At 43.9% G+C, this 24,844-nt stretch overlaps 1 protein-coding gene across 3 annotated transcripts in view; it reads right to left on the bottom strand.

Annotated features, from left to right (window-relative positions):
* Window positions 1-24,844, bottom strand: part of CAMK2A (calcium/calmodulin dependent protein kinase II alpha) — a 176,627-nt gene that overhangs the window by 41,864 nt on the left and 109,919 nt on the right. For all 3 annotated transcript variants that reach the window (XM_075274955.1, XM_075274956.1, XM_075274957.1), the window contains exons 4-11: window positions 24,027-24,081; window positions 22,700-22,765; window positions 21,216-21,288; window positions 8,742-8,844; window positions 5,018-5,101; window positions 3,649-3,743; window positions 1,441-1,563; window positions 1,271-1,354 (exon numbers count right to left, since the gene is read on the bottom strand). In XM_075274955.1, the coding sequence (XP_075131056.1) occupies window positions 1,271-1,354; window positions 1,441-1,563; window positions 3,649-3,743; window positions 5,018-5,101; window positions 8,742-8,844; window positions 21,216-21,288; window positions 22,700-22,765; window positions 24,027-24,081 (683 nt within the window). The remainder of the gene's footprint in view (window positions 1-1,270; window positions 1,355-1,440; window positions 1,564-3,648; window positions 3,744-5,017; window positions 5,102-8,741; window positions 8,845-21,215; window positions 21,289-22,699; window positions 22,766-24,026; window positions 24,082-24,844) is intronic.

Raw genomic sequence — 24,844 nt, 5'->3', positions numbered from 1 at the left:
GAATGGTTGTATGGCATCAGATGTAATGAAGCAATGTAATGTGCGCCCTCTTTAATGATGTACTGGCATGAGTTGGTGGCCACAGACCAGGCTGCGGCAAGTAATTAAATATAAATGTAAAAAGAAAATTTAATTTTTAATAGAATTTTAGGATCTCCATCATCTTAGACGGAGATAACAGGTGTGTGTCCCTTCTGTCAATGTTTTGAAGGCCTATTTGTTGTTCTAGACTATGGGGTGAGATGTTCTACGGGCCGGGTGAGCTTCCTTACATACTGACACTAGGATATAAAAGTTGCCAGGCTCCTATGACTAAAGCAATACTTTTACTGTCTGATGCCTGACATTGTTGGTTTTGCTCCAGTGTAAATACAGTCCATGTACAATAGTCTTTATTGCTCTGCCAAGTCTGCAATGTTGTGATCCAGTCACCGTATCAGAATTAGAACGCACCATAAAAAGAAGAGATCAAGGGGAATAGATACACGGGATTAGCGTAAATGTCACAGGATGTAGGACATCGATAGTGTCTTTTGTTTATCACTGAGCATCTCTGGTAATGATCTTGTTAGAAATACACAGTGATCAGCCAGAATATTAAAACCACCTTCCTAATATTGTGTATGACGCACTTCTGCTGTCAAAACAGCTCTGACCTGCTGAAGCTTGGAGACCACAAGACCTCTCAAGGTGTCCTGTGCTATCTGGCACCAAGATTTTCCCGATTCTTATTTTAGTGGTTCACGCTACGGTGAATTAGGGCTTCTACATAAATTTTGGATATATGGTCCAACAAGATTGTAGAAGCAGATCCTTTAAGTCTTGTAAGGGATCTTTAAGAACTTATACTGATCAGTAGATTGAGGCGGCCATGGCTCTCCTGCGAGCCTATGTCGTGATAAGCCTTTTACTACTTGGGTAATGGCTGTGACTGGAATTATAGCTCAGTTCCATTCACTTACATGGACTTGGTTGTTGTGACCTACAATACCACGACCACTACAAAGATCATCTAGGGACATCATTGAGTCTCCTTCAGTCAAATGGGGGAGGTGCTCAGAGTCAGACCCTCATATTGATAGACAATCCTTCAGATAGTTCATATATTATCTCAGATATCAATGTGATAAATCTGACTATGTATGTCTCTCCGCTGCTACTGTATCCTAATATATTGGACTTGATAACAAACTGGCTTTATAAACACTTAGCAGAGGAAGACAACACTAAGCGTTCCTTCATCCATACAGAATCTCCATGTAGCACTTACCTTCAGCTTCCTCCTGGCATTGAACTTCTTCAGGCAGTCCACCGTCTCTTGTCTGTGCATACATGAAGCCACAGTAGAGCGGTGCTAAAAAATATAATGGATAAAATCAATGTATTTTGATAAAAGGAAAAGCTGAGAAAATTGAGAAAGCACTTGAAGAAGACACTTACTGATATCCATGGGTGTTTCAGAGCTTCGGCAGCTGTGATCCTCTTAGAAGGGTTTATGGTCAACATCTTATTAATGAGGTCTTTAGCTTCTGGAGTTACAGTGTCCCACTCAGGGGAGGGAAACTGAAATGTAAGGAAAAGAGCAATATTTCATTCTTACCAACATACATCTTATATATCCTTTTAATAATCCTCCTTACAGGGGGTTTCCTGAGTTACACATAACTGTGTAATCCTCAGGATAGGCCATCAATATCTGATCTGTGGAGGTTAGACACGCCATAAATTGAGCTGATCATTGGGGTCCGACATACCATATATTAATCTGATCGTTAGGGATCCAACATGCCATACATTGTGTAGGGTCTCTGCTTGGAATTACTGCTCAGGCAACTCACTTGAATGGGACTGAGTAGCAAACAGCTCTCCACAGCTGATATGTGTTCCTGGGTTTCATATCCCCACCAATTAGATATTGATGACCTAGATTTATATAATGTGGGGAGGCAACAGTGAAAAACACATCAGAAAAGCAGTGAAAAACGCAAGTTTTTATCCACTGTATTTCCTCTTTGTTCCTCTGCAGTGTTTTTTTTAACTGCGTTTCACTACAATTGCACAACTGTTGATAAAAAATAAGGACCTATTTATGTCTATGGTCCCATATACACATCCGTAGGTTTTGCAGTTGTGTGTCTGGGCCGTGTCTGTTTCACTAACCCGTGCACTGCACACATTCATAAAATTGAGGAACTTTTCATTTTTACAGCGATTAAAGGAGATGTTTTATGAAGATAATTCTAATCCATTTTCTCCATTAGGGGAAGAAAATGAAAAATTGAGCACTTGCATGATGGAGAAGTCCATTGGAGCATGTGGATATCTACTTAAGACCTCCCTCAATGGTCCAGAATGGAGAAAACAGTCTAGGAAAGCAATTTCCTTTTCTGGCAATGACTAACTATTATTACATACAATAGACTGCTGATCATCTAAATGGCTGCCTACACTTTCCCTACAGCAGTTATCATCAATTGTTTATCGGGAGTGGTGGGAGAGGGGCCAGCAAAGATTGGGGTGGCTCCATGATTAACACTTATGCCTTACAGGACTAGAGTCCTAGGTGTGAATACAGCCAAGGACAGTATCTGCAAGGAGTGTGTATGTTCTCCCTGTGTTTGAGTGGGTTTCCTCCCACTTTCCAAAGACATACTGATAGGGAATGTAAATTGTGAGCCCTATATGGCACAGTGTATCTGTAAAGTGCTGCAGAATATAATGCCGCTATACATGTGAATAATTACATTTTATGCATTATGAAAGAGGTTGTCTCTCATGTGCTACATTTACATATTAGCGCAGTAAAAACCCTTTAAGAACTTCACCTTTATGCACTCACTATTTTGCTAGGATTGTATTAGGATAATAATGAAGATGCCATATATGTCTGCAGCCCTAGTGATCGGTGTGTGTAGACGTTATATACCAAAATCTCTTCTAAGTAACACGTTATTAATGAGGTGCCAGATATGCAAAGCTGAATATATTGACACGAGACACTGCTAATGATGTAACACATCTGTAGCAAGTTCTATTTTTTGGCTTAGATCTGTGAGTCTACACACTAGTAAAGAAGTGACTTGAATTAATACACTATTAAAGGGGCGCAGTTCTCAGACTTGTGCAATGAATGAGCACATTGCACAGTCTGCCGGAGGTAGCTGCACTTATCACCCCTGGCTTCCCGCCATGTCTTTCATAAGACTACATATTGTTGAAAAACTTATCCTTGTGTTGCGTCAGCCTTACAAGACGAACGGAAAGGAGTTATTTCCACATAGGATAATCCACTCGAGCAGAAATTTGAAAAAAAAAAGTGAATAATTTGTTTTCAGATTTCTGTGTGGCTTTTTCCATATTGAACTGCTTCTAGGCACACTTAGAGAGGTTTCTACTCTTAGGGTAAGTTCACACAGGGATTTTTTATCAGGATTTTAAGGCCGTATCTGCCTCAAAATCCTGACCAAAAAGATGGCTCCCATTGAACTCAATGGGAGCCACTCAGGTCTTTCTTTCCGGGAGCTGTTTCTATCTGTTTCTTTGACTTTTATTCTATGAAACCTATGGTTCCTTATGTTTTTCGTCTAGAAGGAATGAAGTCTCTAGAAGATATGTGTCTCCCAAGACAAGGTATATAGTATCACTTACATCATAAGCACCAGCTTTGATCTGCTGGTACAGCCTATGCTGATCTTCATCCCAGAAAGGTGGGTAACCAACAAGCAAGATGTAAAGAATGACTCCTGTTGGGGACAAAAACAATATAATATACATGAATATGTAGAAGATGGTGCAAAAGGTCCAAAGTTGCTCAATGTGCCACTGTATGGAGTTGATATTTGGGCACTGACTTAGCCATACTGTGGTGCCAACAAAACTACAGAGTTATTGGGATTCTACAGTTCCATTTTGTTCATCAGATATTTGGGGTACAGCTAATGCCTAATGTGAAGCTTTAGGGACTGGGCTTTGTCAAGGTCTTAGATCTTGAACCATAATTATTTTTATTTTGAGGAAATTGGTCAGAAAATGTTGGAAAAATCCACATCCTGCATCATATATAATGTGGAAAAAGGCTAAAAATCACCTGGAGCTTAATGAAAAGAAATGCAGGATTTTGGCAAATCTTATTGTCTCTGTTAATATGGGCCAAGAAAAACAAGCCTCAATCTTGTACACAATGGTTTCTTTCTGTGCCATTCTTGGCCGGTATGGGTGGGGTATGTAGGGGTGAAACTACGAGTAATAGTAGTATCAGTGGACAATATATGACTAGTGGAGTATATGAAGGGTGGAGCTTGCAGGAAACGGTGGAATTTGTTTTAGACAATGATTTATGTAGAAGATAAGTGAGGGATCAAAGACTCTTTTCCATTGCATGGTACAGGCTTGATTTTACTCTCTACTTGCTTTTCGTACCAAGTACTTGGATTTCCACCACATGAAGCCACTTAGGCTCACTCACATAACGTTGAAATGGTACCAAACAGGATGGATAAAGGCTAGTACTGCTGAGTATTGTAAAACAGGTTTCATACAATGGAAAAGTGCCTTAAATGGCTTTTCATAAAATTAAATTAAGAATAGGTTAGCAGTATATTGGCAAGAGTCCAACACCTGCCACACCTATTGATCAGCTAATCTCAGTAGCTAATATACTGAAAGTGGAGTAGGAAGCAAACAGCGCTGTTCTCTGTGTAGTGGCCAGGACAGGTACTACAGATCAGCTCCCATTATTTGAATAGGACCTGCGCTGCAGTGACTCAGTTCTACCACTACACAGAGAAAGCACTGTCTACTTCCTGCACTATTTTCTGTGTACCAGCTGCTGAGGATTGATCGATAGGGGGCCTGGTTATTGGACCCCTACCAAATTGAACTTTGGTCATCAATACTTTTAGCCCAGAAAACCTCTTTAAGAGCAAGAGAAATTTTATTAGAATTAAATACTCTAATTGACTAGATACAGAGCTCCGCAGAGGTCTTGTAATGTAATGAAAGTGCATGTCTGCATTACCACAAGCCCATAGATCCACAGCCTTTCCATAAGGATCTTTCCGTAACACTTCTGGGGAGAGGTAGCCTGGTGTGCCAGCAAATCCTGAGATACAAAAGACAAAAATGTGTTGAGCAAATAGATATATGCTGGATGTGTGAAGATAATACAGAAATTTCATCAGGTCTATGTAGCTAACACTCCAAGGAAAATACAAGTTACTGATGACTGCATTATAGGGATGATGAGCGTTAATATACCCATAGTGCGCTATAATATGTTCCATCTGATTTATTGCATGGTCATATCATTTCAGTAATTTATAATTGGACCATATGGCCACTCAAGTAGGCACTCAAGATGCCAGGATCAGGCCAGTCTGTTTCTGTGGTCTAAGGTGTAAACACATGCCAATGGGAACTGCCAGTGCTCAAACTGAATTTCCCAGCGTGTTGTAAGTAATCACTTTCCACTTTTAACAGATAATTACTTGGAAAAATAGTGAAATGTACATCTGCTGCCACCAGACGCTTTTCTTTTTCTTGGTGGTGTGAGCTCTAAGCTTCAATAAAGTAAAACAAAAAATGGAAAAAATAGCGGTGACATTTACCATGATATCTTCCTCTGCCACGATACTATTATACATCGGACTGCAATCCAAGAAGTAATAAGAAACAGCTTTTTACATTCTTCTGCTTTGTTTTTCTTTCCAAAGGCTTACAGTTTATCTCCCCCTTCTTCTTCCCCTCTGAACAAGTGGGGCATAGCTTGGAGACTTTTGTCTCAGGCTAGGAAGTAGTAGTATCTCCTACTTACTGTTCTCAAGGCGAGGTACTTGTAACTCTAGGAGTATATCCTGCTCCAAGAGGGGTACAGTGAGAGCCCCCCTGCTCCTCCCATAATAGTAGTTCATGGGGTTTTTCCACCTATGAATTACTATTATACTCTGAGGCCTTAGCAGAGGACCAGGGGAGGTTTGTGTGGTGTAATGACACTATGCGTCTTCATGTCATAGGACTGCTAGGGCCCAATGACTGGCCTCAGCGGTCCCTGGTGTCAACTCTGGAAGGACGAGCACCGGGAGCAGCTCAGGGGAAGTGAAGAACGCTGTTACGTATATTCACCTTTAGTCTTTGTATTGGGTCAACAGCAGGAGGCCAAGGATAGGCCATAAATAAAAAGAAAAAAAACATCCTGGACAATCTCTTTAAAGTGAAACAGTTGTCAAAATCATGTTACCCGAACTTCTATGAACTAGCTTGAGTAGGTGTTTGGTGGACAACTTGCCCTGCCCAGCTTATTAATTATGAAAAATGGCCACAAATTTCTGAGACTACTCTATGCACTCTGAGGTTTGGTAGTCTGAGACTCTCCCCCTGCTCTTGGAAGAACCAATCAGGAGTAGGAGGAGTGTCTCAGACTACTTACGTACAAGGTGCATAGGGTGGTCTAAGAAACTGGGGGCCACTTGATATGAAAAGATGAATCAGAGGAGCCATACCAGAAAGATTGGGCCTCTGAGTACTTGATATAAAACATGCAGAACGCAGTTGAATTATTTTTCCCAATTCGGTAAGAAAGCTACCATTACTAATAAAGATTCAGAAATGCGTAAATTTGTAGATATATTCTTCATTTTACATTCTTTCTCCCCTCCTGGCTAGTGTTTGATGTGAATAGGTTCGGCTCTAGTTCTAAAGCCGGCCACGGTCATATAATCTTTATCTGAATAATAATTTCAATTTGTCCCATAAATGACACAACAAATTGTAATGATGCAAATGATTTATCAACGCTCCATTGATTACTGAAAATCCGTGATTGGCGCGTTCAGCGTGCCTCACTAAATTGTGTTTTAGGACCTGTCAGAATGCCAGAATTAATACATGTCAAAATTATAATTGATCAAATGAAATTTCTAAATATTTTAGAATAATAATTCTACTGAAAAAATTCTTAACAGTTCTGAGGGTTTTAAACTAATTGTATTAAATGGTCTAAGTACCATAGACCCAAATTTTTTAGTATTTTTAGCATTATTCTTACTTTTGTGCACCTTTAACACCCCTGACTACTTGGAGCAATCACTTGGGTAGACCGGCGCACATCATTGTAAACAAGATGTCACAACCACAGGTTATTAACTGGTAAGCAATGTTTCTTTTGTTATTTTATGTCATTTCCACCTTCTGGGTCAAGTTTTTTAATTTTGGAAAACCCCTGTAAGACTAAGATCCCATGTAGTGAGCCGCAGCCAAAAAACGTTACGGAAAAGACTGTGGTTGAAATGCGATGTGTTTTTTTCCGCAGGTTTTTTTTACAGAAAGTCCACAGAGATTTCCTCCAGCGTTTCGATAGATATAATTGATATGCTGTGATTTACGGAAACATTTTTTAAAATCTCAGCATTTCCTGATGCGGATTATTTTCTGCAGTGTGTAGATGGGATTAGCTAGAATCCCATCCTCTTTGCAGGAACTGTAAAGGGCCACGGTTTTTAGGGCTACAGTTTTTGCTGTGGTGTTCCGCTGCAGCCAAATCGCAACGTTTATTCTATGTGGGGCTCCGGCCTAACAGCTAGCACACTGACCCTTTATTTTCTACGGCCCCATACACACTATGTATTATCAGAGGTCAAAGTAGGTGCTCATGAGCCTGGAGCAAAGCTCAGAACTGATCCTATTCCTGTCCATTTTGTGCCCCAGGCTCAGTACGTGAATTGAGCGGGTCCGATATCATCCATGTGCCATCCATACTGTTTCCATTCATGTGTATCTAGCCTAATGGAAGTCAACATTCTATTTCATAACTAAGGAGAGATTTTTGTCCTGCAAGAAAATAACCTGTAATATACCTCTGTGAATGGAAACATAACAGATGCAAAAACACAAAACGGCTGCAACTGGAGGGGGTTACAGTAATATAACAGTAGTAGTATTCCTATGCCTAAGCTCCCACTGGTGGAGACAGCAGATATATATATATATATATATATATATATATATATATATACACAGGTATATATATATATATATATATATATATATATTTATGAAACAGCACAATATAAAAGTGGTAAGATGGAGATTTTCTCTATATTCAGATCTCATAGGTCTATTATTAGTAGATACCATAAAGGGAGTTTGTCAAAAGAGACCAGAATTTCAAACCAGCCCAAATCTTTTTTTCTCCCCTTGTGAATCGCTGCCTCCATTGCTGAGATATGGCTGTTTCTGTCAATATGCAAATGAGCTGGGTAGAGATGCTGGGTTTTGGTGATAGAGCACCTGTCAACTAGTCTGAAAAGTTCATCAATCAATAGGCGCTGTCACCATGAGCATTTTGGTCCCTTGTTTCCAAAATCTGTTCAGGCAGTACAAAAATATAAGCGTTTATAGTATTGATGAAAATTAGGGTCTGCTGGCCACATGGGCCAATAATACTGGATGACATACAGTACACAGAGACCCAGAGAAACTACAGTGTTACCGCCCACTTGACTATTGGACTCTAATTTGCATGAAATCTCAATGGGCTTATATCTCTGGAATAGCTGAATGGATTTAACTAAACAAAACACCAAAAAGTTCAGCATGACAGCACCGATCAGGTGGCAGGTGGCTTCAAAGAAAATGTATACGTTGGAGCCATTGACAGTCATGTCAAACACAGCCCTTAGGCTCCATGTTTAACAGCTCACGTTTATTTGAGAATTGGACTTTGATAGGTCTTTTATAGTACTTACCAAACCACGCCTGCTGTTCACCTTCCACCTCAATGGCCAACCCAAAATCGGCCAGTTTAACAGCCGCACCTTTTAGCTTAGATGCCAGTAACAGGTTTTCTGGCTACAGAAATGAGAAAGAAGAGAAATAATTGTATGAGATTGTCGTTAACATATAGAACAGCTTATTTTTTATGGCCATAGGTGATCACGTTATTCACGTAACACAATCTGCTTATTAGAAGTGCTTTAATGTGACGTAACATGACATATGTTGCTAGTTTGTATATACAGTAGGAATTTGTGTAGATTTATTGATACGGGCACTGGCTCTGAAGAACAGCGCTGGCTTCTATTGCTGTTAACTTTCTTGCTATTGAGTAGAGATGAGCGAACACTAAAATGTTCGAGGTTCGAAATTCGATTCGAACAGCCGCTCAATGTTCGTGTGTTCGAACGGGTTTCGAACCCCATTATAGTCTATGGGGAACAGATACTCGTTAAGGGGGAAACCCAAATCCGTGTCTGGAGGGTCACCAAGTCCACTATGACACCCCAGGAAATGATGCCAACACCTCTGGAATGACACTGGGACAGCAGGGGAAGCATGTCTGGGGGCATCTAACACACCAAAGACCCTCTATTACCCCAACATCACTGCCTAACAACTACACACTTTACACACTCAATACCACCTCTCTGACAGTAGGAAAACACCTTGAAACATGTGTATTTGGCACTTGCAGTGAGGAGAGCTTGTCACCAGCAGTGAATTTGGCCCTTGTAGTAAGTTGAGGTTGGCACCAACATTTGTTTTGAAAATCAGGGTGGATTGAGCCTCTAACCAGCAGAGTTTGGGCAAATTCATGGTGGAGGGAGCCTCTAAACACCCCAGTTTGGACCAATTCATGGTGGAGGGAGCCTCTAAAAACCCCAGTTTGGACCAATTCATGGTGGAGGGAGCCTCTAAAAAACCCAGTTTGGACCAATTCATGGTGGAGGGAGCCTCTAAACAGCCCAGTTTGGACCAATTCATGGTGGAGGGAGCCTCTAAACAGCCCAGTTTGGGCAAATTCATGGTGGAGGGAGCCTCTAACCAGCCCAGTTTGGGCAAATTCATGGTGGAGGGAGCCTCTAACCAGCCCAGTTTGAACCAATTCATGGTGGAGGGAGCCTCTAACCAGCCCAGTGTGGGCAAATTCATGGTGGAGGGAGCCTCTAAAAAACCCAGTTTGGACCAATTCATGGTGGAGGGAGCCTCTAAACAGCCCAGTTTGGGCAAATTCATGGTGGAGGGAGCCTCTAACCAGCCCAGTTTGGACCAATTAATGGTGGAGGGAGCCTCTAAACAGCCAAGTTTGGACCAATTCATGGTGGAGGGAGCCTCTAACCAGCCCAGTTTGGACCAATTAATGGTGGAGGGAGCCTCTAAACAGCCAAGTTTGGACCAATTCATGGTGGAGGGAGCCTCTAAAAACCCCAGTTTGGACCAATTCATGGTGGAGGGAGCCTCTAACCAGCCCAGTTTGGGCAAATTCATGGTGGAGGGAGCCTCTAAACAGCCCAGTTTGGGCACATTCATGGTGGAGGGAGCCTCTAACCAGCCCAGTTTGGACCAATTAATGGTGGAGGGAGCCGCTAAACAGCCCATTTTGGACCAATTCATGGTGGAGGGAGCCTCTAAAAACCCCAGTTTGGACCAATTCATGGTGGAGGGAGCCTCTAAAAAACCCAGTTTGGACCAATTCATGGTGGAGGGAGCCTCTAACCAGCCCAGTTTGGACCAATTAATGGTGGAGGGAGCCTCTAAACAGCCAAGTTTGGACCAATTCATGGTGGAGGGAGCCTCTAAAAACCCCAGTTTGGACCAATTCATGGTGGAGGGAGCCTCTAAACAGCCCAGTTTGGGCAAATTCATGGTGGAGGGAGCCTCTAACCAGCCCAGTTTGGACCAATTAATGGTGGAGGGAGCCTCTAAACAGCCAAGTTTGGACCAATTCATGGTGGAGGGAGCCTCTAACCAGCCCAGTTTGGACCAATTAATGGTGGAGGGAGCCTCTAAACAGCCAAGTTTTGGGAAATTCATGGTGGAGAGAGCCTCTAACCAGCCCAGTGTGGGCAAATTCATGATGGAGGGAACCTCTAAAAAACCCAGTTTGGACCAATTCATGGTGGAGGGAGCCTCTAACCAGCCCAGTGTGGGCAAATTCATGGTGGAGGGAGCCTCTAAAAAACCCAGTTTGGACCAATTCATGGTGGAGGGAGCCTCTAAACAGCCCAGTTTGGGCAAATTCATGGTGGAGGGAGCCTCTAACCAGCCCAGTTTGGACCAATTAATGGTGGAGGGAGCCTCTAAACAGCCAAGTTTGGACCAATTCATGGTGGAGGGAGCCTCTAACCAGCCCAGTTTGGACCAATTAATGGTGGAGGGAGCCTCTAAACAGCCAAGTTTTGGGAAATTCATGGTGGAGGGAGCCTCTAACCAGCCCAGTGTGGGCAAATTCATGGTGGAGGGAGCCTCTAACCAGCCCAGTTTGGACCAATTAATGGTGGAGGGAGCCTCTAAACAGCCAAGTTTGGACCAATTCATGGTGGAGGGAGCCTCTAAAAACCCCAGTTTGGACCAATTCATGGTGGAGGGAGCCTCTAACCAGCCCAGTTTGGGCAAATTCATGGTGGAGGGAGCCTCTAACCAGCCCAGTTTGGACCAATTAATGGTGGAGGGAGCCTCTAAACAGCCAAGTTTGGACCAATTCATGGTGGAGGGAGCCTCTAAAAACCCCAGTTTGGACCAATTCATGGTGGAGGGAGCCTCTAAACAGCCCAGTTTGGACCAATTCATGGTGGAGGGAGCCTCTAACCAGCCCAGTTTGGACCAATTAATGGTGGAGGGAGCCTCTAAACAGCCAAGTTTTGGGAAATTCATGGTGGAGGGAGCCTCTAACCAGCCCAGTGTGGGCAAATTCATGGTGGAGGGAGCCTCTAACCAGCCCAGTTTGGACCAATTAATGGTGGAGGGAGCCTCTAAACAGCCAAGTTTGGACCAATTCATGGTGGAGGGAGCCTCTAAAAACCCCAGTTTGGACCAATTCATGGTGGAGGGAGCCTCTAAACAGCCCAGTTTGGACCAATTCATGGTGGAGGGAGCCTCTAACCAGCAGAGTTGGTGGAAATCAGGGTGGAGGGAGCCTAGTATTAGCAGAATTGTGCAACGCTTATGGTGGATGAGTATGAGGATGCGGAGGAATTGGAGAGGTTGAGTACAGACATGGAGTTTCATGTTGGGGTGCTTTACACAGGTGGGCACAAAAATGACGGCTCTACCCAGTGGTGGTTCATTTTTATCAAAGTGAGCCGGTCGGCACTCTCAGCTGACAGACGGGTGCGCTTGTCAGTGATGATGCCACCGGCTGCACTGAACACCCTCTCAGATAGGACGCTGGCGGCAGGACAGGACAGCACCTCCAAGGCATATAGGGCAAGTTCAAGCCACAGGTCCAACTTCGACACCCAATACGTGTAGGGCGCAGAGGGGTCGGAGAGGACAGGGCTGTGGTCGGAAAGGTATTCCCGCAACATGCGCCTATACTTCTCACGCCTGGTGACACTAGGACCCTCCGTGGCGGCACTTTGGCGAGGGGGTGCCATCAAGGTGTCCCAGACCTTAGACAGTGTGCCCCTCGTTTGTGTGGACCGGTGAGAACTTGGTTGCCTACTGGAGGAACTGCCCTCCCTGCCGCCAACGTCACATGCTGGAAACATCTCCATCATATTCTGCACCAATTGCCTGTGGCAAGCATTGATGCGATTGGCCCTCCCCTCTACCGGAATAAAAGACGAGATGTTGTTTTTATACCGGGGGTCAAGGATAGCAAAGATCCAGTACTGGTTGTCCTCCATGATTTTGACAATACGCTTGTCGGTTGTAAAGCACCCCAACATGAACTCAGCCATGTCTGCCACAGTGTTAGTTGGCATGACTCCTCTGGCCCCACCGGAAAGTTCAATCTCCATTTCCTCCTCATCCTCCATGTCTACCCATCCGCGCTGCAACAATGGGACGATTCGAAGTTGCCCGGAAGCCTCCTGTATCACCATCACATCATCGGACAACTCTTCTTCCTCCTCCTCCTCCTCCTCCTCCTCCATTAAACGCAGTGAAGCGGACAGATGTGTGGACCTACTCTCCAGCTGTGACGGATCGGATGCTATCCCTAACTCCTCTGTGTGATCTGAGTTATCCCTGATGTCAATCAGGGATTCTCTCAGAACACACAAGAGCGGGATTGTAAGGCTCACCATCGCATCCTCAGAGCTCACCCTCCTTGTGGACTCCTCAAAGACCCGTAGGATGTCACAAAGGTCTCTCATCCATGGCCACTCATGGATGTGAAACTGAGGCAGCTGACTTTGTGGCACCCTAGGGTTTTGTAGCTGGTATTCCATCAAAGGTCTCTGCTGCTCAACCACTCTATTCAACATCTGAAACGTTGAGTTCCAGCGTGTGGGGACGTCGCACAAAAGCCGGTGTTGTGGCACATGCAGGCGTTGCTGGAGAGATTTTAAGCTAGCAGCGGCTACTGTCGACTTGCGAAAGTGGGCGCACATGCGCCGCACTTTCACCAGTAGCTCTGGAACATTGGGGTAGCTCTTTAGGAAACGTTGCACCACTAGGTTGAAGACGTGGGCCAGGCATGGAACATGTTGGAGTCCGGCAAGCTCCAGAGCTGCTACCAGGTTCCGGCCGTTATCACAAACGACCATGCCTGGGCCCAGGTGCAGCGGCTCAAACCATATTGCCGTCTCATCGAGGAGGGCATCCCTCACCTCGGAGGCAGTGTGCTGTCTGTCCCCCAAGCTGATCAGCTTCAGCACAGCCTGCTGACGTCTACCAACGCCAGTGCTGCAACGTTTCCAACTCGTAGCTGGGGTCAATCTAACAGCGGAGGAGGAGGCGGTGGCGGAGGAGGAGGCGGTGGCGGAGGAGGAGGCGGTAGAGGAGGAGGAGGAGGGGGGTGTTCTTCTCGTGTCCCTGCCAGGAATGTTAGGCGGGGAGACAAGGTACACCGGGCCAGTTTGGGAAGCAGTCCCAGCCTCAACTACATTCACCCAGTGTGCCGTCAGTGAAATGTAGCGTCCCTGTCCGCATGCACTTGTCCACGCGTCGGTGGTCAAGTGGACCTTTGTGCAAAGCGCGGAACTAAGGGCCCGCCTGATGTTGAGTGACACGTGCTGGTGCAAGGCGGGGACGGCACACCGGGAGAAGTAGTGACGGCTAGGGACGGCATAGCGAGGTGCCGCAGTTGCCATCAGGTCCAGGAAGGCGGGAGTTTCAACAAGCCGGAACGCCAACATCTCCTGGGCCAGCAGTTTAGCGATGTTGGCGTTCAAGGCTTGCGCGTGTGGGTGGTTAGCAGTGTATTTCTGCCGCCGCTCCAATGTCTGAGAGATGGTGGGTTGTTGTAAAGAAACGCCTGATGGTGCCTTTGATGGTGCAGGAGAAGGAGATAAGACAGGACCAGGGGAGGATGAGGTAGAAGTCAACAAAGTGGCGGAGGCAGATGAAGTGGTGTCCTGGCTCGTCCTCTGGAGTGCATCGCCAGCACAGTCAGCAGTGGCAGAGGCAGAGGCAGTGGCAGAGGCAGTGGCAGTGGCGTGAACGGCAGGCGGCCTTTGTCCTGCCGTTGCTGCCTGCCACTGATTCCAGTGCTTGGATTCCAAATGACGGCGCATTGAAGTGGTGGACAGGTTGCTCTTCTCAGAGCCCCTAATCAATTTCGAGAGGCAAATTGTGCAGACAACACTATATCTGTCCTCGGCGCATTCCTTGAAAAAACTCCACACCTTCGAGAAACGTGCCCTCGAGGTGGGAGTTTTTCGGGGCTGGGTACGAACTGGAACATCTTGGGAGATTCCGGGTGTGGCCTGGCTTCGCCTAAGCTGCTGACCTCTGCCTCTGCCTCTAGCTACCCTTTTTGGTGCTGCACCTGCCTCAACATCCACACTACTTTCCCCGCTTGACATCCCCCCTGTCCAGGTCGGGTCAGTGTCCTCATCATCCACCACTTCCTCTTCCAACTCCTGTCTCATCTCCTCCTCCCGCACAATGCGCCGGTCAACTGGATGCCCTGACGGCAACTGCGTCACATCATCGTCGATGAGGGTGGGTTGCTGGTCATCCACCACCAAATCGAACGGAGATGGAGGAGACTCTAGTGTTTGAGCATCTGGACACAGATGCTCCTCTGTTAGGTTCGTGGAATCGTGACGTGGAGAGGCAGGTTGAGGGACAATGAAAGGAGCGGAGAACAGCTCTGGGGAGCAGGGACAGTTGGGGTTATTGTTCTGTAAAGCTTGGGAATTTTGGGAGGAAGGAGGACAAGACTGTTGGGTAATAGGAGGAGAGGAGGCAGAGTCTGACTGGCTGCTGGACGATGTGCTGTAAGCGTTCTCTGACAGCCATTGCAAGACCTGTTCCTGGTTCTCGGGCCTACTAAGGTTTGTACCCTGCAGTTTAGTTAATGTGGCAAGCAACCCTGGCACTGTGGAGTGGCGCAATGCTTGCTGCCCCACAAGAGTAGGCACGGGACGCCCTGTGGCTTCACTGCTACCTTGCTCCCCAGAACCATTCCCCCGACCTCGCCCACGGCCTCGTCCACGTCCCTTTCCGGGAGCCTTGCGCATTTTGAATTCCTAGTTAGAAATTGGCACTGTATACCAGTAGTAAAAATTGTGGGTGCACGTAACCCCAATATATTCTTTGAATTCCCAGTCAGAAACTGGCACTATATGGCAGTAGCAAGAAATGAGGGTATTTATAACCCCAATATATTCTTTGAATTCCCAGTCAGACAATGGCACTGTATACCAGTAGTAAAAATTGTGGGTGCACGTAACCACAATATATTCTTTGAATTACCAGTCAGAAACTGGCACTATATGGCAGTAGCAAGAAATGAGGGTATTTATAACCCCAATATATTCTTTGAATTCCCAGTCAGACAATGGCACTGTATACCAGTAGTAAAAATTGTGGGTGCACGTAACCCCAATATATTCTTTGAATTCCCAGTCAGAAACTGGCACTATATGGCAGTAGCAAGAAATGAGGGTATTTATAACCCCAATATATTCTTTGAATTCCCAGTCAGACAATGGCACTGTATACCAGTAGTAAAAATTGTGGGTGCACGTAACCCCAATATATTCTTTGAATTCCCAGTCAGAAACTGGCACTATATGGCAGTAGCAAGAAATGAGGGTATTTATAACCCCAATATATTCTTTGAATTCCCAGTCAGACAATGGCACTGTATACCAGTAGTAAAAATTGTGGGTGCACGTAACCCCAATATATTCTTTGAATTCCCAGTCAGAAACTGGCACTATATGGCAGTAGCAAGAAATGAGGGTATTTATAACCCCAATATATTCTTTGAATTCCCAGTCAGACAATGGCACTGTATACCAGTAGTAAAAATTGTGGGTGCACGTAACCCCAATATATTCTTTGAATTCCCAGTCAGACACTGGCACTATATGGCAGTAGCAAGAAATGAGGGTATTTGTATTCCCAATATATTCTTTGAATTCCCAGTCAGACAATGGCACTGTATACCAGTAGTAAAAATTGTGGGTGCACGTAACCCCAATATATTCTTTGAATTACCAGTCAGAAACTGGCACTATATGGCAGTAGCAAGAAATGAGGGTATTTGTATTCCCAATATATTCTTTGAATTCCCAGTCAGACAATGGCACTGTATACCAGTAGTAAAAATTGTGGGTGCACGTAACCACAATATATTCTTTGAATTCCCAGTCAGAAACTGGCACTATATGGCAGTAGCAAGAAATGAGGGTATTTGTATTCCCAATATATTCTTTGAATTCCCAGTCAGACAATGGCACTGTATACCAGTAGTAAAAATTGTGGGTGCACGTAACCACAATATATTCTTTGAATTACCAGTCAGAAACTGGCACTATATGGCAGTAGCAAGAAATGAGGGTATTTATAACCCCAATATATTCTTTGAATTCCCAGTCAGAAACTGGCACTATATGGCAGTAGCAAGAAATGAGGGTATTTGTAACCCCAATATATTCTTTGAATTCCCAGTCAGAAACTGGCACTGTATACCAGTAGTAAAAATTGTGGGTGCACGTAACCCCAATATATTCTTTGAATTCCCAGTCAGACAATGGCACTATATACCAGTAGCAAGAAATGAGGGTATTTATAACCCCAATATATTCTTTGAATTACCAGTCAGAAACTGGCACTATATGGCAGTAGCAAGAAATGAGGGTATTTGTAACCCCAATATATTCTTTGAATTCCCAGTCAGACAATGGTACTATATGGCAGTAGCAAAAATAGTGGGTGTATATAGCCCCAATTCTATTGCTAGGGGACTTGCAGGGTATTTCTGGGGTGAAGGTGGGGGGGCACACCGTTGGAACGGGTATCGGGGGTATATATCGGGTATACGGGAATACACTGACAGTGTATTCCATTCAGGATCCTGGGAAAGCTGGGTTGCGGCGATTGAGCCCGTCAGTGCCACGTTACACTGACAAGCTTCTCCCTGGAATTTAGCTCTTACAAGAGCTGTTGGTTGTCTTCTCCTTCCTATCCTAGCCTGTCCCTGCCTACCCAGAATCTAAGCCCTAGCTAGCTGGACGGAAACCTCCGTCCTCGGTGAATTGCAAGCTCAGAATGACGCGAACCTGGGCGGCGCTGTTCTTTTAAATTAGAGGTCACATGTTTTCGGCAGCCAATGGGTTTTGCCTACTTTTCTCAAAGTCACCGGTGTCGTAGTTCCTGTCCCACCTACCCTGCGCTGTTATTGGAGCAAAAAAGGCGCCAGGGAAGGTGGGAGGGGAATCGAGTAATGGCGCACTTTACCACGCGGTGTTCGATTCGATTCGAACATGCCGAACAGCCTAATATCCGATCGAACATGAGTTCGATAGAACACTGTTCGCTCATCTCTATCTGAGACTATTACGCTAGATTGACATTACTGCTGGGTGTCCGTTCTTCTGGTCTGTTGGAGGACCAAAAAAAACCATACAAACGAACCGCTAAAATAATGGACACCAATGAGTCCCAAGGGACCTAGAATGGGGTCAGTTGGATGTCTATCAGATGTCCGTTCTTTTTAACTGAATTCAATTTAGGCAATGTGTTTCAAAGCTGCAATGTCAATAACCAGGTCAAACCATCCATCATCTCTCTTTGCATTATTAACCAGATTTTTCAGAAAATAAAGTTTTGTGTTCTATTATGTTTGTGCTGGTGACCCCTCTCTTGTCAGCCTGACATATGCCAGTTTCAGAGCTGGACCTCTCCGTTTTGAAGCCGCTTACAACAGAACAGAGAGTCCATCAGACAGCCTGAGAGATTGGGAGCTGCTTCAATATGCTTAAAAGCCAAGGGTCACTGTGAAAATGCATTAAAATATAAATCAAAGCGGCAGAGATCCCGAGAGCGCCAGAGGCTGGATGAGGACTATACAATGCCTGATAACTGACTTCTTAAATAGAAAATTAGGTTTACCCAGGGGAACTCTGATTTTATCGCTTGCAGAAATGTCACTGAATTAAAGGACACTAGACAAATATAGACAAAAGACAAACGATTTACATATTTTAACCAAATAACATTTCTTACTAGCGTTCTTGTATTCTTCACCTTTAACTGTTAGAAGGTTTAAAGCACCAGCATATCCTTATACACTGGTAGTTTAGTGTTCTAATATCTCCTCATGCTGAGGCCCCAAGTTTGGGGAAAAGCTTCTCTTTTTGTTGAAGATTTTGCTGCATTTTTTTTTTTTTTTTTTTTTTTTAGGTAAAATGGATAAAAACAAGAGGAGAGAAGTATAAAAACTTCCTATATATTTCCCAGTTTTGTTGAAGCCTGTCTTGGCTTTGCCTCAAAAAATGTAGCAAAATCTGCAACAAAAAAACAGCTTTTCCACTACATGGGTCCTCAGCCTATAGTCTGCAAACCGCCAGGGGGATTTAGACAATGCACGGGTTTTCTTTGCAAACATCACCTCATAGACAATAGAAGATAGCACCTCTATAGAGGGGCAGACCCTGTGGTAAACGTTTCTCTGGACCCCTACCTTCAACAATAATTAAGCTACTCAAATATAATAGAAGTTAATAAAATAAGGCTTTATTTGGAGCCCTCATTAACAATATCCCCACATGTAATATAATAGCCTCCACATGTAAAATAATAGTGAGTGGTAAGCTGCATTCATTACTTACTGCCGGGGTGAAATAAGGGTACCATGGGCCTAAGGATTTTAAGAAAGTGTGCCCCCCCCATCCCTGTGATAGAATAATGTCCCATAGCAGCCCTCCATGTAGTATAATGTCCCATAACGGCCCTTCCACACACTATATTGTCCCATAGTGGCCGCTCTATCAAGTATAATGTCCCATAGTGGCCGCTGTATGATGTATAAAGTCCCATAGTGGACTCCATACAATATAATGTTCCACAGTGGCCCCTACATGCAGTATAATGTCCCATAATGGCCCTTACATTAGTGTGTGTGCTATTGCAGCTGAATTACAAAATCAAAAATAATCCATAGACAAAGGTGATGCTATTCTTCACGTTACAAATGTGTACACCTTTAATATAATGTAACTTAGGTACTGCAATGGATTACATTAATGAGCTTCAGAAGTCTCCATTCCAGATCTTCCAGGCTATTATAACAGGTAAAACATAGTTGTGGCACTTTTATGTTTCATACGATGTATTGTCCTCTGTCGGCCATTATTCTGAGTATTGCTATGGATAATGCCAGGGTCTGCGCTCCTAAACAATGGAGTGAAAGCCTCACAGGGAAGTGGCAATTAATACTGAATGCTTGTACAATCTGCACAATACTTGAGCGGGAACGCAGCTTCTTTTATAACTGGAAAGTGTTATTTTCTTGTTCTCCTTCACATGCCGCTCTTCAGACTAATGGCAGTATTAATACATTGTGTATGTCCCCTGGGTACTTGATGTTATGTTCCCATTTCTGAACATAAGGTCACGTATAACAGCATGCTTGCTCCTTCCCTGCACTTCTGTACTTTTGCATATGGCTCTCATTTTGGATATTGCAGGGTGTACTACTGTCAACTAAAAATAGGTGAACCCAGAAGATTTGTTTTGTACTGTGCTCGGTTGAAGCGAACGTCTGGTTTGGTTCATTCTTGTTTGGGTAGAACCAGAAGTGATCCAAGAGTATAATAGATGGAGGCACAGGGGTTTTGACAAAAAAATTAAAAAATATTTATACTCCCCTTCCGTTACCTGTTTTGCACTGTCTCTTTCTCTTGGCATCCTCTGGCATGTGCCTAGGGTCACCGCTAAGGGCTCGTTCACAAGGGGCAAGAGGGGGCGGATTTTGGTGCTGAATCCACGTCAGAATCCGCTCCCTCACAATAGAGGACTATGTAGACCGCGAGCTGCCCTTTCTTCAGGCGGATTCCACGGCTGAATCAGTCGCGGCATCTGCCTCGCGGCAGCACGCTCCATGCTAGGCCCATTCATTTGGGCCTACTCCAGAGCGGGAAGCCGTACTGTCGGAGGCTGCGATAGTCGCGGCAGGCGTATTTTGGTTCTATTCTGACGCGGCTTCCCGTGTTAAAATCAGGACCAAAATACGCCCCCTTTGCTCTGTGTGAACTAGGCCTAAGGCTCAATCACAGGCCTCAGGATGACTCCAGGTGCTTGACGTGACAAAAGTACATCAGATGCTGACACTGGCGTTCTTGTGTAATGTCATATATATGGGGAAGGAAGACACGGATCACCAGACGTTTCAAGGCGACCCAGAAGAAGTAACAGAATGTGTTTCTAACTGTTTTATAATTTTGGTCACTTCCCCTGAGTCTCCAGCTATTATACTTTATATATCATACTCTATATATTCTAATTTACCACCTTCCTGTCATTCACATCCGTGGCTGGTTGACGATCTCTGCCACATTGTAAGTTCCATATGGTTTCAAGTCACAATTGCCCGAAAAAGGCTATGTCTTTTGAGACTATTGTAACATCAGGCCATTGTAACTTAATTTTTGCAAATATAAATAATTTTGCAGAGTATTAACGATTTTCTCTATCATCTTAGTGTTGATAGTCGTGATCGGTCGGCAGCTGATACAAAAATGAATGCAGGTCAGAGGTCTAAGGTCAGAAACACCTTCTTGTGGTCAGGTTATTTTCTCATACACGTAGTGTCCCTGCCTGACCATAGAAAGCTCCCGAATTCAAGGTCATATTCATTGGCAACCGATCATGACAAAATACTAAGATGGCTGGAGAAAATCTTTTAAACTCTGCAAAATTTGTAATTATTAATATTTGCCAAAATGTTTCACTTTTAATTCTCTACAAAATTTAAATATGGTTATGTTCATGGGAAAAAATAGCTTTCTTTAGGACAGAATATATATAATTCATTGTCTTACCTTTAGATCTCTGTGTACCACCCCCATCTGGTGACAGTGCAGTACTGCCTCTAGAATCTGCTGAATGCAGTGACTAAACATAAAAGAAATAGCAAGGACAAAAGAGGATGAAAGAAAGTCATTTTACTCTCCAGACTAGTAACTACCCTAAAGGGATTCTATCATTTAAACTCAGTTTTTTCTGCCTGTCACGTAGGAATAGCCTTAAGAAAGGCTATTCTTCTCCTACCTTTAGATGTCTTCTCCGGGCCGCCGTTCCGTAGAAATCCCATTTTTTGCCGGTATGCAAATGAGTTCTTTCGCAGCACTGGGGGCGTCCCCAATACTGCGAGAGAACTCTCCAGCGCCGCCTCCATCTTCTTCAGCAACGCGTCTTCTTCTGGGGGTTGGCTTCAAACTTCTAAGCCTCGGGCCTAGGGCAAAGCCGACTGCGCATGCCCACAGGCCACAAGAAAATGGCTGCTTGTACAGTATTGCGGCCGGCAGGCATGCGCAGTCGGCTTTGCCCTAGGCCCAAGGCCTAGAAGTTTGAAGCCAACCTCCGGAAGAAGACCCGTTCCTGAAGAAGATGGAGGTGGTGCTGGAGAGTTCTCTCGCAGCATTGGGGAAGCCTCCAGTGCTGTTTGAGCGCTGGAGCCCGTTCCCAGTGCTGCGAGAGAGCTCATTTGCATACAGTCGAAAACTGGATTATATACCGAACGGGGGCCTGGAGAAGACATCTAAAGGTAGGAGACGAATAGCCTTTCTTAAGGCTATTCCTACGTGTTAGGCAGAAAAAATTGAGTTTAAATGATAAAATCCCTTTAACTTGGTTTGGTCATATGTTACAATTGGTGCCTAAAAACCTACTAGGAGAATATCTCTAGGTGGTACTGAGGTTGCCACATATGGGAACACCTTATAATATGAGTGGCACTAGGCTCTTGGACATATTTGTAGTGATGCCCAGGAAATCTCATGTTATGCCTCTGGGTTGTCAGGGGCTGTCTTATCTCAGATATTAGCAGATTACTAGGATGGGTCATTGCTGTCCCAGCTGTGGGCGTCTGACTCATGTTACCACTGCAAATCCCTAGCACGAGGTGGCGGTATTACTAGGACAGAACTATTTGCACTACTTCTTCTTCTGCTAGGCCTTATCCACATGACAATGAAAAATGGACATGTGATGGCCATCACATAACACAACTGTTCTATGGGAGGAATCGCATTTCTAAGAAAACTGCCCATCAAAATAACTCACATAGGTCACCAATCCCTCTTCAGTGATGACATGAGGCGAGGGCTTCCATGGACTGATCAACTCCAGAGTGCCAGGAACAGGTACTTTTTTTTTTAACGTTATGCCTGCCCTGGGCCCCTCCATAGTTTGTCCAGTTCCCAGACAATCCCTTTATGTTATACTTATCCAATGTCAGCTAGAAAAATGAGAGCTTAGTAAAACTGCAAACAGTTGACCCATGATATTAGTGGAACCTGCTAACCTGGCATCTGCTTCACTGTAATATTCTCTGGCAACAATATCCTCAAAAAGTTCTCCACCGGTGACCCTGCGAAGACACAGCACATGTGAGGTCAGCATTTATAACCTGTTGTCTGGCACAGACATATCTCACTACATCGGTCATGCCATATTTAAAGCACAGTCCCTAATATTTCTAAGGCTTACATATTATGGATTACGGCAGAAAGAGGTTACATGAGCAGGAACGTAGCCAGACATCTCAGAGGAAGGGTTTATTACCATCCCTGCCCTTAATAAGCGCAATTTGTACGGTTATTGGTGCTGCCGCCTGTTCGGCAGTCATGTGATCGGATGGGAGTTGCAAACTGCAGGAGCTGGTCTTAGGCTAAGGCCCTACTGGGCGGAAACGCGGAGCTAAGGCACTGCAAGAAGAATCGCGGCGTGAACACATTGCAGTTCTTCCCGCAGCACTTTCAACAGAAAGTTTACTGAGTTTTCCTCCGCGGACTTTCTGTTACAATTATATCTATGGGAAACTGCCAGTGTTTCCGTAGATATAATTGACATGCTGCGATTTTCAAAACTGCGACGGTTCACGCCGCGATTTTTTCCGCAAAATGAGCATGGGATTCGCATGAATCCCATCCACTTTGCAAGTACTGTAAAACGCCGCGATTTCACCACGGCGTTTCCACCGCGGCCAAATCGTGGCGTTTCCAGCCCATGGGGCCCTGGCCTTGGAGGAACCAGATTACTTCTGTACTGTATACTAGTAGGCTGTATTCCTCCTGTAATTGGGGATAATATCCTCCAGTTAAAGGGGAAATAACCCCCCAAAAATGTATTGACCTCATAAAGAGTCACAATGAGTAAAATAGAAACATAAGTAAATTAAAAGAAAAAGTAAAAAAAAAAAAAAATTACTACTGCACCCTCATTTCAGGTTCTAGCCCTGCCCCAGCAACACAAAACTATGTGTTACATACACAAAAATTATTGTAATGAAAAGGAAAAATTATATTTGTAATATGTAAAAATAAATAAGCAAAAATAAAAATTACATTAAAATAAAGCTTTATAAAGACACAAAAATAGTTTGAATTACTCAAACCAAAAAAAATGTGTCTAGTCAAAGTCATAAAATGGTTAATAGACAATGGGGCCTTGGTGGATGTCCCTATTAGAAGAGGAAAAGAACAATGATTGGAAATAACACAACAGGTAAAACTGGAGGGGAAAATATACAAGCAAGATAATTGTTTCATTAAACTGAGAATGAAATTCATTGCGATTCTCATCACATATTACAAACCATCACTGGTGAACATATAGCAGTATATACTCACAGATCAAACACCAAGTAGTGGTGTCCTTCTTCCGAGATACTGTCGTGTAGTCTCACTGTAAAGGAGGGATCACACATTAATATTTACAATTACAATAGCATGGCCTCCAATGAATTATACGAGAATATTCATGTTTAGACAGATAATAATCTGCATGTTATACAATCTGCATGTACAGTTCTTGCAGAAGTTGTCATTCGATGCACTGATTTTTTTTTTCTTTATTTCATATAGTTGTTAATCCTAAGAATATTAGTTTGCATTATCTCCCTGGATACTTGTAGAGTGTAATGTGGGCGTCCATACCTCTGAATCCTTCTTGGCATAATAGAATAACTTACACAGTTGAGCTGTAAGTATTAGATCTGTTGCAAAATTTGGGCTATTTTTATTTAGACCATTTATTGATCATGTGTGATCTGTAGCAGTTATGGTGATAGCATTTAATTTTATTATATATATATATATATATATATATATATATATATATATATATATATAAACTACACATGGATATGCAGTATATACATAATTCATGGTATATATGTAATAAAAAATACATGTAATATGCAAAGCTGTCAACCTACTCAGGCTCCATTAGTTTAGGGAGGTTTTTTTTTATCTCTTTCCTCTTCACTTTTCTCTCTCTCTCATTAGTATATTGCATACAATGTACTGGCACTTAGAGATATTTTTCTATATACTAATACATTATGCAAAGAAATCAGTATAGTGGCCAGTAGGGTGACTGCTTTGCATGCAAGTCAGGCTGCACGCCAGACTAGAGCACCTAAGTTCTTTTAGGGTGCATTCACACG

This window comes from Leptodactylus fuscus, chromosome 5 (assembly GCF_031893055.1).
Source record: "Leptodactylus fuscus isolate aLepFus1 chromosome 5, aLepFus1.hap2, whole genome shotgun sequence".
Lineage (NCBI taxonomy): Eukaryota > Metazoa > Chordata > Amphibia > Anura > Leptodactylidae > Leptodactylus > Leptodactylus fuscus.
The sequence above is the reverse complement of the archived record's forward strand: the minus strand, read 5'-3'. Positions and strand labels throughout refer to the sequence as shown.